This window comes from Rattus norvegicus, chromosome 8 (assembly GCF_021556685.1).
Source record: "Rattus norvegicus strain SHRSP/BbbUtx chromosome 8, alternate assembly SHRSP_T2T, whole genome shotgun sequence".
In the NCBI taxonomy this organism is placed as follows: Eukaryota; Metazoa; Chordata; class Mammalia; order Rodentia; family Muridae; genus Rattus; species Rattus norvegicus.
The window spans coordinates 100,786,445-100,800,477 of NC_141541.1; the positions used below are offsets into that span (position 1 = coordinate 100,786,445).

Below are 14,033 nucleotides of genomic sequence, written 5' to 3' on the forward strand. Positions count from 1 at the left end.
CAGAAGTAAACACACACAGCCTCCACCTTCCAGCTCCTTGTTATGGGAAATAAGGAAGCAAGGCATTATTATGTTACCATTAAATTAGCCACACTGTCACATTGCATGTGCCAGTGACATCACCAGAACAGAGGACACAAAGATGTCACATTATGCATAATTTAAGTACATACTGTAAATGCCAACAGGAAGCAGCTGATCCACTTGTAGGGACAATAACAAAGTTAGTAAGTGTTCCAGTGCCATCACACTTTGTAAGTCTTTTGAAGCTCAAGTACAGGCAAACTGGAAAGTACAGTGAAAACACACTTTAGTATAAAATAACAAAACTTTATTATAAAATAACCAAAAAATGGAAAATCCATTTAAACTATGGATTGTGAATAAAAATATGAATATGAAACTCCAGGAATTAAAATTATGCTACACAGGAGAGTCCAATAAAATATATTTTCTCAGATGAAAATATCATGTCCCTAAAATAATACATAATTAAACAGAATCCTAACTGATACATAGTTTTAAGCTGGCTGTTTAGCTAGCTATTTGAAAGGCTAGCCACACTACAATTTTAAAAAATACATGGCAGGTTTTTTTATATAAAAAGGGATATTCTAAAGAATGAACAGACAGTAGAATGCTACCAGACATTACAATAAAACTGAAGAGAGAGGTTTAAGGATAAAATAAAAGTGGGTATTTAGTAAGTAATCATTTTAAGTCAGTGGAAGGACTCTGGTGGATAACATTTAAATTAATCATGCTTGGACCACTTGGCATTCATTTGGGTAAACTAATAATAAAATTGTTATTCTAGTTAATATAAAATCTAGTCAGGATGGCTAATTTGAATCCAGTTATATGAAATGCAAAGGATTGTGTACATGACAAATGGGAAGCATCATGCAAAACTTGGGCCCATTAACATGTCCATGAGCATAAGTGCATTAAAGTCAGATATGAACAAGGAACACTGTTGTTAGAAAAAAGAAAAGTAATTTAACCACAGCTTGTACTGTGGTTTATCAGTATCACTCAAGAAAATGGTAAGCAAGATTCCTGGACACAAGGATGCTCAAAAAAGAAAGGTTATTCAATTAAAATACAATCTAACTTTTACGAGACCTGATTTTGAATATCCAATCATTTTTGCTGTTCTGACACAGCGAGAGAAATGTATGCGTGTAAGCGTCCAGTATAAATGTAGTTGGCAAAATGTATCATCAAGAGATAGCTGTGAATAGTTGCATTCATTATTTGTCTTTTGTAATTTGTCCTGTAACAATCCAGGAGGAAATAAAAAACCTCCGTCGAAAGTCTGCCTTAAAGATGTTCATGGTAGCGTTCTCTGTAATGAAGCGAGCTTTGAAACTGTTTGGAAATGGTATTAGCATTTAGTTGTTTAATTGGAGGCAGCAGGAGATAGAAGGTACATTCTCCCAAGCTTTGGGAAGGCTTGAATGTTCTAACATGGAAGCATAGCAATGTGCTAATTAAAATACACACCAGAACTACAGGCACACAGCAGCATCTACACACAGTCACAGCATGCATGTATGCTGCAGCCTTTGAGACAGCTGGAATACAGAGCGAATCATTGTGACGTTTGGTGTTTATGTATTCCTACATATTTCTGTGTACATGTTTATGAAGAAAATTGTCGCGCGCCTAATGTCCCGCCAGCAAGAACGACGCGCGGCAACAGGATTCTTCTGCGAGCAAGCCTTTACTGTGTTACAGCTCTTCTTAGTGTTACAGCTCTCTTGAACAGGGACCCCGAGCAGCAAAATTGCTCGGCTTATATAGACAACAGTATGCTAATTATCTCTCAGGGATTGGTGGGGCTTGGATCACCCCACTACTTGTCCTCCAGGGATTGGCGGAGAATGAATCACCTCATTAGCATATTAACGGTCAACTGACACCTGGTGCATAAACCGCACATGTGCAGTACCGCTGTTCACCACTAGAGGGAGCCCTAGCAAGGGGACAAGCCTGCACATGCGCAGTAAGTCGTTTATATCCAGACAAGGCTGGATGTCGGCGCCATCTTTGTTTCGCCGCGCCGCTCTCTACAGAAAATGTTCCAGTAAGAAGTGTAGTAAAGATACAGAGAATCCATGGTTTGTATTTATGTCTATAGTTCCTTTACAGATAGAATAGCTATCAGTTACCATAGGAAAAAATACATTATCTTTCCTGAAGAATTTCATCTTTTCATTTTCCCCTTTTAAAGATCATTTTGAGATATATTCCCGGAAAACTCCATTTTGCCCTTCATGAATATCAACGGTTATGATGCCTATTATAGAAACAAAAGTACAAAATGTTTGTACTGTCATATTCATTAACTTTGCTAAAAGAAGAAAATATAGAGTTCATATTCTTATACTTCACCACTATTGTGCTAAAGTCCACTTTAATAATACATATTCTTCTCGAGTAAATACATACATATGTTCTTCTTCAAGAAGGAAAACATATATTGAGAAAAGCAAAAATTAAACCATTGAGTAAGAAATGCAAAAACTGGGAAAAATCTTAACATAAAATTTTAATGCCCTTCACATAAATGACAAAGAAAAGAAACCTAATAAACAGAAAATGAGCAGATGACAAATGGGACATTTCCAGCAGTGGAGATGCAAATGACTTCCAGATGAAATGACAGCTACTCACCCTCTCATAACAGGACATTTGAGAAATCAAGCCACATTTTCTTTTCCTGCAAGACAATAACCAACACTGTGAGAACCCACTTAGTGTTCACTTTTTGTCCAGTGTGTGAACTGATTTAAATTCTTTAGATAGCTACTTAACAATGTTTAAAATGCACAAATATTGTACCTCCTGGCTTCACTGCTGGAATTTAAAATGTTGATATGCAGAGTTATCTACATAAGTGTTTCCAAATTGTTGGCAATATCGTAAATTATGAAATAATTCAAAATTTCACTGTTAAACAACAAAGCCGGTCCATTGAATATAGTCAATTACTAAATGAGAATAGTTCTACTAAATGGTAATAGACATTTTAATAAGACTAAGCTATGGAAGGCACCACTCTGTACTAAAACATACACAGACATACACACACACACACACACACACACACACACACACACACACATACACACACACAGTACTACATACACAAAAAGTACACAGAAGTGTATATAGCTGTGATACAATGGTCCCATATACAGAAGAGAGAGATAGAATTCTTTTTATGTAGCTATTTAACTGCCGGAGTAAGTATTCACTTTCAGACAATGGATTCTTTAGGAATTCTCTTTAGTAAGTGTATCTTTTTAAGCTTATCTAACTTAAGCCAGAGGCCTTTTGCTTATCTAGTGAGAAGATGGCACAGTCCTGACTTGGCAATTTTCCTGGTAGTGCACTAGGTTTGGTGATGGTCTGTATGAATGTTGCGAGAATATTTTTGTAGACTATGTAATAAAAGCATTCCTGTTTGATAGCTAAAATAAAAAGAGCAAATCATCTTTTTAAACAGTCTGGACAGGTATAATGTTAATTGTCTGTGGGTTTACTGTTCACTCTGCTTCTGGTTTAGTCCATCCTTTATTTTGGAATGTAGTCCCACATGCAACCCATCTTAAGGAAATAGCTGTACAGTTTCTTCCTTTGGAAGGATTCATGGCGTGACTAATATAAGGAATATTTTAGGTTATAAATGCAACAGCCAATTTTGATTTGGGTTTTGTAATGGGTTCATTCATTCACTGAAAAGAGGCTTCTCTGGTTTCTTGGAGGGTGGAGTTTATGCAGAGAAGTTTTAAAAGCATACATTTTGCATATAGGTCTGATGACTTATCTGCACGACATTTTTTACTGCCCCCTTTATCTTGACAATGAAAAAAATCCCCATCTACCCTGTCTGCATTGGATACTTTCTCAATGCCAGCCTGTGCACCAGCGCCTCTTCGGTTGCAGAACTGTGGAATATGGCTAACAGGGTCCTTTAGTGACCCTTTACAGTCAACCTCTCCACTACTAGTTCCCTGGGCAAGAAGAAACCCATAAAACAAATCAGTGCTTCACATCACAGATGCCAAGAAACTGACTTAAGATCTATGCACAGAGATGCATGCACTCAACATTTATGTCTGGCAGATCTCAAGGGCTCTTTCCTTATGGATTCTCTAGGATGAAATACATTGCCAACATTTTGTTTCCAGTTGATTTTTTTAATGTTCAGATTATAATATGCCTATTATAGAAAATGTAAGGAAGAAATAATGTCGTTTTTGTCAAATTTTCTCCTTTTTATATTTTAACAAGCTATATTGTAATAGTATTGATTGTACTCTAAACATTATATGTTAACACCAAGACCATTGGTTTCTATATTTCCCTGGTTAGTAGTTTATGACGTTCCACTGTGAGGGGCTGTCCCAGCCAGCATGCTACTGTAGCATGTAATTTACAGTTGCTACTTGCTTGCCTCTAGTCTGCATTTATTTACAGAAAATAAAAATGCCACTTAAAGCAAAACTATTACTGAATCTCTGGACTTAAAACAGAGAAAACTTACTTAGGTTCAAGAAAGTGGCTTTAGAGAATGGTACATTAGGATGGTCTCCTTAGTTGTTCTCTTCCCTCTCCTCTTGTTCTCTCCTGCCCCGCCCCCTCCCCTCCCTCCCTTTTTGTCTTGCTTATTGGTCTTCTGTATGATCAAGTTGCACAGCTTTTTCAGTTTTCAAGAGTTCTTAGTGACTTTCCGAGAAACCGTTATACAGGTTAGAAAGGTAGAAATGCCACATTTTTATTTTTTTAATCTGCTTGCCTCATTTCTTTTTCTAACAAAACTCTCCCAGCAGGAAACTCCAGGATAACTTTGAACAGGAGGACACTCTGAACACCCTTGTGCTTTGGTCTTAGAGGAAGCAGTCTTTCTTATTTCTTGTTTTGCTAGCTATGGAATGCTTCATGGGAGTGTTGGCAGGTTAAGGAAATCCCACTCTCTTTCTAGGTCATCGAGTGTTTGGCTTCATATTTTTAACCAGAAAAAAAAAGAACAAAAAAAAAAAGGAAATTGGATCCCTTTGATGCTTTTCTGGGGTCTATTGAGATTAAATGAAATTTTGCTATATTGGTTGATTTCTATATGAAATTATATTATTGGTTATAAAAAATATGCTAGTAAAAATTTTAAGATAAAGGGAAAAGGAAGTACATTCAAGTAAGTAAAACCCTATATTGTTATTGAGATAAATCCTGATTGGTCACAGTGTGCGTACAGTGACTTGGCTTGAGTTTGGTCTGTAGTATTTTGTTAGCTTATGGGGTGAAGTTCTTAAGTAATGTTTATAGCTCTGTTTTCATAGTGTCTGAGTCCGGTTATATCAAGATCATTCTGACCCAACAAAGTTAATTAGGATACAATCACTTATTTCTGGGACATTTATGAAAGCTGAGCATTCATTCTTTTTTCTTTAAAAAAAGTTTGTGGTTTATCAGAGAAGTCCTATGTTCTTAGTTTCTTCCTGTGGGACATTATGCAGTACCGAGTTATTGTCTTACTGTAATTCTGTTCAGGTTTTCTGCTTCTTACCAAGTCACCTTTAGTGGTAGATCCTTCTAGGAATCCCTCTGCTATTTAGTTGATCTAAATTCTCTGTGTGTGTGTGCGCACGTGTGTGTGTGTGTGTGTGTGTGTGTGTGTTTTCTATAGTAAGTACATTATAATATGACTTTTAAAAATGAACAAAAGCAAAATTAATTATATTGGTGGGGCTCAAACCCAGGACATCGCCCATGTTGAGAATTCATTCATCATTGAGTTGCATGCTTGACTATGTTCTTCTGTTTTTCTATAATTCATCTTTTCATTTTTCTATAGTTTCTATATATAACTGGATAATTCTCATTGATTTGCTATTAAGTTTGTAGTTTCTTTCACAGTCTCCATTTGTCTATTGATATCATCCAGTGATGTTTAGATCTGTTATTATATTTGCTCAGTTAGAAAACACATCTACTTTTTATATATTTCATTTCCTTGCTTGGACCTTCAGGATATTTTTAAATTTTTATTTTTTATAGTATTTGTATACATGACACATGTATGTGGGTGCCTGTGTCCAGAGCATACATGTGGAGGTCAGAGGACAACCTTGAGGAATTAGTTCCTTCTTTCATGTTATGTGAGTTCTGGAAATCAAACTTAGGTCATGTTTGAGTGCTAAGTTCTTGGCCCAGTGAAGGAGCTTTGCTCTATGGCTCTCCCTTGTCCCTAGAGCATTTTTTTTCAATACCTAAATTATTTGTAAGGTGAGTCAACATTACAGTCTTCCTAGCATTAACATCTTCTGATATTTTTTCCTATGAGTTGACCTTTTTCTAGTCTTTTTTGTGCCATAATTTTGTGTTGTTTCCTACACATTTTGAGTATTATTTAGGAGAACCTGAGTCTTTGTAAACTCCATGGAGAAAAGTGACTGTCTCACTGTTTGGTCAGGCAGTGCAGTACTTAGTTTGAGGCCTCCGTTCTTGGCCAGCTTCTGAGTGTGTGACTTCAGTGGCAGCTTTCCTTTCTCTGCCACTCAGCTAGCTCTTGAGTGGACACAACCTAGCACTCAGTCTCACACTTGGACACTGTTCTCTCTTGTTTGGATCTCCAGGTCTTTGTTAGGTTCTGGGAAACATTATTGGGAATTCCTTACAGAATTTAAAAAAAGCATACATGTCCTGAAGCCACCAAGTGCCTCCCCGAATGTTTCAGGCTATTCTGAGGCCAGGAGTACCAGAAACAAACTAAAAGCTTCTTGCCCTGTGTTCTTGTTTCTATACTCAAAGTGGTTAGTAACCTTTTCAGTTATGTGAGTACATATTTTAATCGTCATCGCAACATTAAATTAGCTATCCAAAGTCAATAGAGACTCCACAGTCTCACAGTTGGCAACAAGAATTCCCTCACGCCAGGCATTTGACACAGGTGTGAGGTTTCCAGATGACTAACACTCTGACAACCTAATGAGCCCAACCACCCCTTCGGGTGTGATTATTTTCTGTAATAACGCATAGGACTCAGGACTCAGGGCTCTCTAAGTGAGTACAGCTTTATTATAAGAAATGCAAATCAAGATTAGCCAAATAAAAACACATGTGTGAGGGGTTAGTGAGTTAGGCAGCTTTCTACTGAACCTATGGAGTTGAGTTCAATGCCCAGAAAACACACTGTAGAAGAAGAAACTGACATTTGAACATTGTGTCTTGACCTCCACATATCACCATGCCTCTTGCATGACTCTCACCTACACATGTGGCTTTTGTGTAAAGCTTGGATTATTGTCCTAAACACAAAGCATCCATCCCTTTACCTAGGAAAGCTGTGAAGTTAACTTGATACTGAGAACTCTTTGTATTGGGGTTTCTGTACATAGACCTGACTGCTCAAACCCTGAACTATGTGGTTGAATTAAGTCTCTAGTCCCCTACCTCCCTAGAGGTCAGGCAGATAAGAACACTCAACCCCCTGAACCTGTGGTGTGTCTTTTATACATGACCAATCCACATCTTGAGTCATCCCCTCTGTGTAACCTCATGTGTCATCCTAAGGGCCTACCATATATAACAAGAATAACTCTGTCACTGAGACATCCCAAGAGTTTAGAGCCCAGGACAAGACCAGCCACACTGGTTTGTTGTTATCTAGCACTAAGTTACACATATAACAATGAAAGTTTAATTAGTATTACTTTCAGTGGAGGTAAAAGAAAATAATGATTTAGACAGTAGCAAGACCTAGCAGATATGAATGCTTTAAGACCTAGTAGGAATCTCTTTTTAAAGGCCTAGTAGATACCCTTTCTTTAAGGGCTGGAAGAATTTACTTTATTAGACAAGGTCTACAAATTTTCTTAGAACTATTAAAACAATAACACACTCACCTTTTCTGGGTCTTGTGACATATGAGGCTAAATGTGAACATTTGAAAAGAATCACAACATTTTATTTAACCTTTATACGCTCACCAAATGTAATATGACTCCCATACAAGTACAGCATCGCTCATATGCCCACAGTAGGTCTTCAACTGCGAGGACTATACTAAGACACTTAGTTGAGTCTCTAATTCAAGAACATTGATGTTGAAATACAATAAGCTTGATATGGTGGCTTAGGACTATAATCCCAGCACTTGGAAAACCTAAGCAGAAGATTCTCTGTGAGTTCAAGAACAATCTAGGCTATACTATGAGTTCCAGGCTGGCCTAGGCTACTGAGTGAGATCTTCCATCTTTCCCTCTCCCTCTCCCTCTCCCTCTCCCTCTCCCTAACCCTCTCCCTCTCTCTCCCTCTCCCTCTCCCTCTAAATTTATTATAGACATGCCATAAATACATTCGTAATTTCTTTGCAAATTTCATTGTGAAAAATGAATACAGTGACTGCTTATGGGCTGAGAATGCTGAATGTTTCTCATGTTATTTCAACTTCATGACCAAAAACCAAACCAAGATATATTTTGATTTTAATGTTAACATTTTTCTCACTTTCAAATTCTCCAGATAATATTTTTCCACTTCTTAATACTTTTTAAAAATGGTCATTTATTTTTTTCTTTTCATTTTCTTATTTGTCATTTTATTTTTTACTAACTTTTATAAGGCAGAAAGCTGAATGAAAACAGCAATCTATTCTTTGATTTATCATACATGACCCTTATCACAAATGTCATTATGATGTACAATGTCCTATACTGTAGGGTAATCTTGTCGCTCTTAAAAGGAGAGAGAGAGAGAGAGAGAGAGAGAGAGAGAGAGAGAGAGAGAGACAGAGAGACAGAGACAGAGACAGAGAGACAGAGACAGAGAGACAGAGAGAGAGATCTTTAATGTAGCCAACTTTTTTTTCTCTGAAAAACATACAGCTTGGTAAAGAAATTCTGTTAATCCAACATTTGTCACATTTTTTTGGCTGCAACTAAGTAGCACGCTCCTTTGTATACTTATAATTCTATCTGTTAGAACTCCTCCCTCAGGGAGAGGAAAGTACTTGCCCAGAGCCCTGGTTGGTCTGGCAGTTGTTTAGCTGGTCCATGCTGACCCGACAAAGTACCAGAGCATATTAAACAGTATGGCTATGCATGCACAATTTACTGGTGAATCCGTAGTAATGCCGATCACCTGAGGATTGCGTGAGGGCTTCACATTGTCTCCACAGAACCTTATACAGCAGTCCTTGGAGGTTGGTCCCACAGTCAGTCTTTCTCTGATACACAGGACAACCTGAAAAAGAGCTGGGTTCTCATGCTCACCTCAGAGTCACACCATAGACCTGGCTGGGTGTGTGCTGTCAGCCGAGTGCTGGCTTGCACTATTGGATGGCTGCCTGGTCTTCTTTTTTGCCTCAGGTGTCTTTAAGTGAGGATTAAGATTTAAAAAGGATATCGTGGCCCAGAAATTAATTGCATTTTTGATTCACTGAACAGACGGGAGACTTGGGTACTTTGTATAGGCTTTCCTCAGCTGAGAAGCAGGAAGAAGTCTCCATCTTTTTTGTCCTTTTTAAAAACACAGGCTTAAAAGACAGGCAAATGCATATTCTAGTTTCAAAGCGTCTACCAAGAGATTCTCACCTGGCAATCAAATAAATAAAGAAACAAACAAAATAACAAAAGAAAAACCCAAAGCCAACCAAACAAAAGACCCTCCTTCCCTCCCTCCCAGAGATCAACACAAGTCCAGTGCTTCACCGTGAATTTCTGACCAGCTTGGGTCTTGTGACTGAACTTTCAAATCTCCGTGTGTGTGTGTGTGTGTGTGTGTGTGTGTGTGTGTGTGTGTGTGTGTGTTAGAACTTCTGGTTTCATGGGATGCTACATCATGTCATGATTTGCACAAGGGAAACGTAACAGCAATCTTCTGTATTCGTGTCTCAGCCTGCTTAGCTGCGCTGAGTGACAAGAACATGTCCCTCAGTTCACTGACTATTCTAGGACTAAGAACTCTTGTCTCTGCCAACTGGAAATTATTCTTCTTACACAATATGTTGGCAAGCATTATGTATAAGAAAAGAACAGCAACATAGGTAGGTCAGAATGTGCGATGTTTAATATGGCTTCCGTTGCTGCCAGACGTCATTCGAAGTAGCAGCGGCAGCTGCCTTACAAGGAAGCAGGTCCTTGCCCCACCTGGCTTTGTGTCCTGACTGTGTCTCTCTCTCCTACGGTCCAGGCGTCTGTACATACCCCCACGTGAATCATCTGTCCCCAAATGCCAAGCCTTCAGCAGGCATACTAACCTGAGATGTGCCTCAGTTTCCAGAACTAGTTTCTAGAAATGATGAAGGCGGAAACCAGTGTTGATGCCTCACCATTGCTGATTGACAGAACATCTGAAACAATGTACTAACTATTAAGGAAGGATGAAGATGACAGAATTCTTACTTGTACCAACTGGAAATTATTGTGCTTCCAAGATATTTTGGCTAGAATTGTATTGTGAAACTTTAAAGGAAAAGAAAGAGAATCTAAGTTGATGAGAAAAGGCCCTAGTGGCTGAAAGGAGGTAGGGAGAGTTGTCACTTACAGCCTGTGAGGCGATATGAATGCATGCTCTGCTTCATTTCATTAGTATTTGTTTATATCTGAGCTTTTATGGGTTTTGCTGTGAGGGAAAGGGGATTCAGCTCATAGTTCCCTATCACAGTCCATGGTAGAGGCCATGAGGGAGTGCTGTTTACTGGCTTCATCTCTTCTTGATGAGGGGTAGCACTACTGACAGTGATCTGGATTTTCCTGCATCAATTTAGATTCACCATAAACCAATCTGGGGGAGGCTGCTTTCCCAATTGAGGTTCTGTATTCCCTCAGGGCTCTAAGGTGTGTCAGTCTCATCTAAAACCAGCCATTTACAGTCAGCTTATAGACCCAGAACTCCTTGACAGAAGAGAAACCCAATTAATTCTTCTTGAAAAAGGACCCTATAAGAATAATACTGACAGTTGGACTTTTTCTTCCCCGTTTCTTCAAAGGATCTTTTAAAAGTGAGTTTTATTTTATGATAGCTATAAAGTAAAGGAAAGAAATTAATCATACTATTCAAAAACTGCTACACACTGGCTCTGAAATAGGTACTATTCTAGAAACCTCTCAACATTACTATGACCAGCCAATCACAGTAGAAGTATATAGAAACCAACCAATCAGAAAGTATGGGCTTAAGGAACCCAACCATTCAGAGTAGAGTCTAATATAGAAACCAACCAATCAGAGTAGGGGCTTATGGAAAGTAAACAATCATGGTTTATAACAGAAACCCTTCTCCAAGTCAATCTGTGAGTGTGAAAACATACTCCCTGGAATTCCCCTACTTTCACAATGCAGGAATAGATATGTTTAGTAATTGGAAACACATACATATAGATTCCCTGATCTGTGAGGGAAGTGAGGTCAAGGTGTAATATTGCATGGTGGATGGCTAGGCTACATCGCCAATAGGCCAGCCAAGGCTATAGAGAAACATTCTCTATTCCTCACAGAAAGAAAGAAAGAAAGAAAGAAAGAAAGAAAGAAAGAAAGAAAGAAAGAAAGAAAGAAAGAAAGAAAGGAAGGAAGGAAGGAAGGAAGGAAGGAAGAAGAAAGAGGAAACAAAGAGACAAAGACTGAAAAAAGGAATGAAACAAAGAAACAAACAAAAAGAGACAAAGAAAGTAGAGAGAAAGGAAGGGTAAGGGAAAGGAATGCAAGGGAAGGGAAGGGAAGGAAGGGAACAAAAAAACTGCAAAAGCTCAGTCTGAAGGTAGCACCTAGGCTTGGGTTATACTAAATCAAAAGCCCTACTGTGTTCCTGTCATAGTTATAGGATTTAGTTCCAACCTCAAGTACTTGAAGAATGTATTATTTTACTACATCTGCCATCACAACACCTATTAGGCATGTACAAAAGACTGCCAAATCTCAGCGTGTGCAATTATGTCTGTGTCTTGAATTAGATTCATTGATCAGTATGTCTGTTTTCACACCAGCCCCAGGCTGGATCTGTCACTCTAACTCTATAGCAGAAGCTGGAATATGGGAGAGTGAGAACTCTGACAGTTCTGATATCCAGGATTGTTTTTTCAACAATCCTGGTTGTTTTGTGTTTTCCACATGAAGTTGAAGAGAGCATTTTCATGTTTGTGAAGGATTATATTGTTATTGCTCTAGCTAAGATGTCAGGTGCTATACTGAGAAAGTATGAAGAGAGTGGGCATCATTGTCTTGTCCTGATTTTAGTGCAAATCCTTTGTTTTTCTCTGTCTAGGATGATATTGCTATGGGGTTGCTATAAATCACTTTTATTATGCTGAAAAATGTCCCCTGTATCCATAGTATCTTCAGAGCTTTTATCATGAAGGGACATTGAATTTTGTCAGCAGTCTTTTTTGCATCTAATGATCATGTGTATTTTTATATTTTAGTCTGTTTATATGTTGCATTGCATTTATTGATTTGCCTATGCTGAACCACACTACATATCTGGGGATGAAGCCAACTTAGTCTCGGTGGATAATCTTTCTGATGTCTTGGATTCTGTTTGCAAGTATATTATTGAGAACTTTTACATCCGTGTTCATAAGGAATATGAACTTCAGGACTTTCTGTGTTTTAATATCAAGATAGTAGAAGCTTCATAAAACAATTAGGAAGTGTTCTTTCAGTATCTGTATTATGGAGCGCTGTGTTCGTTTAGAGTCTGGTAGAATTCCGCATGGAATCAATCTGGCTTTGGGTTTTTTGTTTGTTGGTTCGTTGGTTGGTTCGTTGGTTGGTTGGTTTGTTGGTTGGTTGGTTTGAGGCTTGGATGTCAGAATTTTATTTATTTCTTCTACTTCGCTAGGGGTTGTGGATCTGTTTAAGTTGTTTGTTTCATCTTGACTTAGCTTTGGTAGGTCGTGTATATCAGGAAATTTCATTTCCACTTTGGTGATGGAATACAGAGTTTTAAAATGTGTTATTACGATCCTATGAATTTTGTCAGTGTTTGTGGTAATCCCCTTTTCATCTCTAATTTTGTTAATTTGTTTCTCCTCTCTCTATCTTTTAATTTGTCTAGGATGTGTGAATCTTGTTGATTTCCCCCAATATTCTTTATTTCATTGATTCTTTGTATTTTTCTTTATTTCTGTGTCGTTGATTTCAGCCCTGGATTTGATTGTTTATTCCTTGCTACGCTTTTTGTTTTTCAAGACAAGATTTCTCTCAGTAGCCTTAGCCCTTCTATAACAAGCTGTGTAGACCAGGCTGGCCTCAAATTCACAAAGTTCTGCCTGTATCTGCCTCCTGAGTACTGGGGTTAAAGGTGTCTTTTGGGGTATTATTTCTTCTTGGTTTTTTTCTGGAGCATTTAGATGTATCACTGTTATTAATATGAAATCTCTCCAGGTTTTTTTAAATTTAGGTGCTATAAACATGCTTCTTAGACCTTCCTTCATTGTTCCATAGGTTTGGGGATGTTGCGTTTCCACTTCCACTTTCATTCAATTCTAAAGAGTTTTTCATTTTCAAGACTCGATTCTTGTCTTGATCCATTTTTCATTTGGTAGTGAGATGTTCAGTTCCTTTGAGTTCGTAAACTTTCTATTATTTCTGTTGTCGTATACATACATTGTATATATACATAAAGATATTAACATATTTTCTTTTACAGGAATAATTAGAATCCACAAAAATGTCAGGTAAGATTTTATCAATTTTCTAAAATTTATTTTGTTATTTTTAAGGTCCATGTGTGAAGCTGGAGTTGCAGGCAGTTGTGAGCAGCCTAGTGTGGGTGCTGAGATCTCCAGCTGGGTCCTCTGCAAAAGCAATAAGTACTCCTAAGAGCTTGGCCCTCACTCCAGTCCCAATTTTAACTGATTGTTTTCTTTGAAACGGTCTATTTTATTCTGACATGTTTGAGCATTTACACCATTTGACCCTTTAGATATATGGGTATGCACGTTCACTTGAACATATTAATGCTCTGAAAGGAAAGGAGTAAAAACAGCTCACGGTTGCATGCAGGCCTGAAAGGTTTCTGAGTGT

General features: G+C 38.0%; 1 protein-coding gene and 1 long non-coding RNA gene across 2 annotated transcripts in view; one reads left to right on the forward strand and one right to left on the reverse strand.

The window, feature by feature from the left end:
* The window catches only part of LOC148004299 (uncharacterized), a 31,387-nt gene that overhangs the window by 1,948 nt on the left and 15,406 nt on the right, over positions 1-14,033 (reverse strand). The window contains exon 2 of the long non-coding RNA XR_015627381.1: positions 2,680-2,725. This is a non-coding gene — a long non-coding RNA (uncharacterized LOC148004299). The remainder of the gene's footprint in view (positions 1-2,679; positions 2,726-14,033) is intronic.
* The window catches only part of Plscr4 (phospholipid scramblase 4), a 37,606-nt gene that overhangs the window by 974 nt on the left and 22,599 nt on the right, over positions 1-14,033 (forward strand). Inside the window, 1 exon segment of the mRNA NM_001012000.1 lies at positions 13,657-13,684. Within this exon segment, the coding sequence (NP_001012000.1) occupies positions 13,678-13,684 (7 nt within the window). The 5' untranslated portion in view covers positions 13,657-13,677.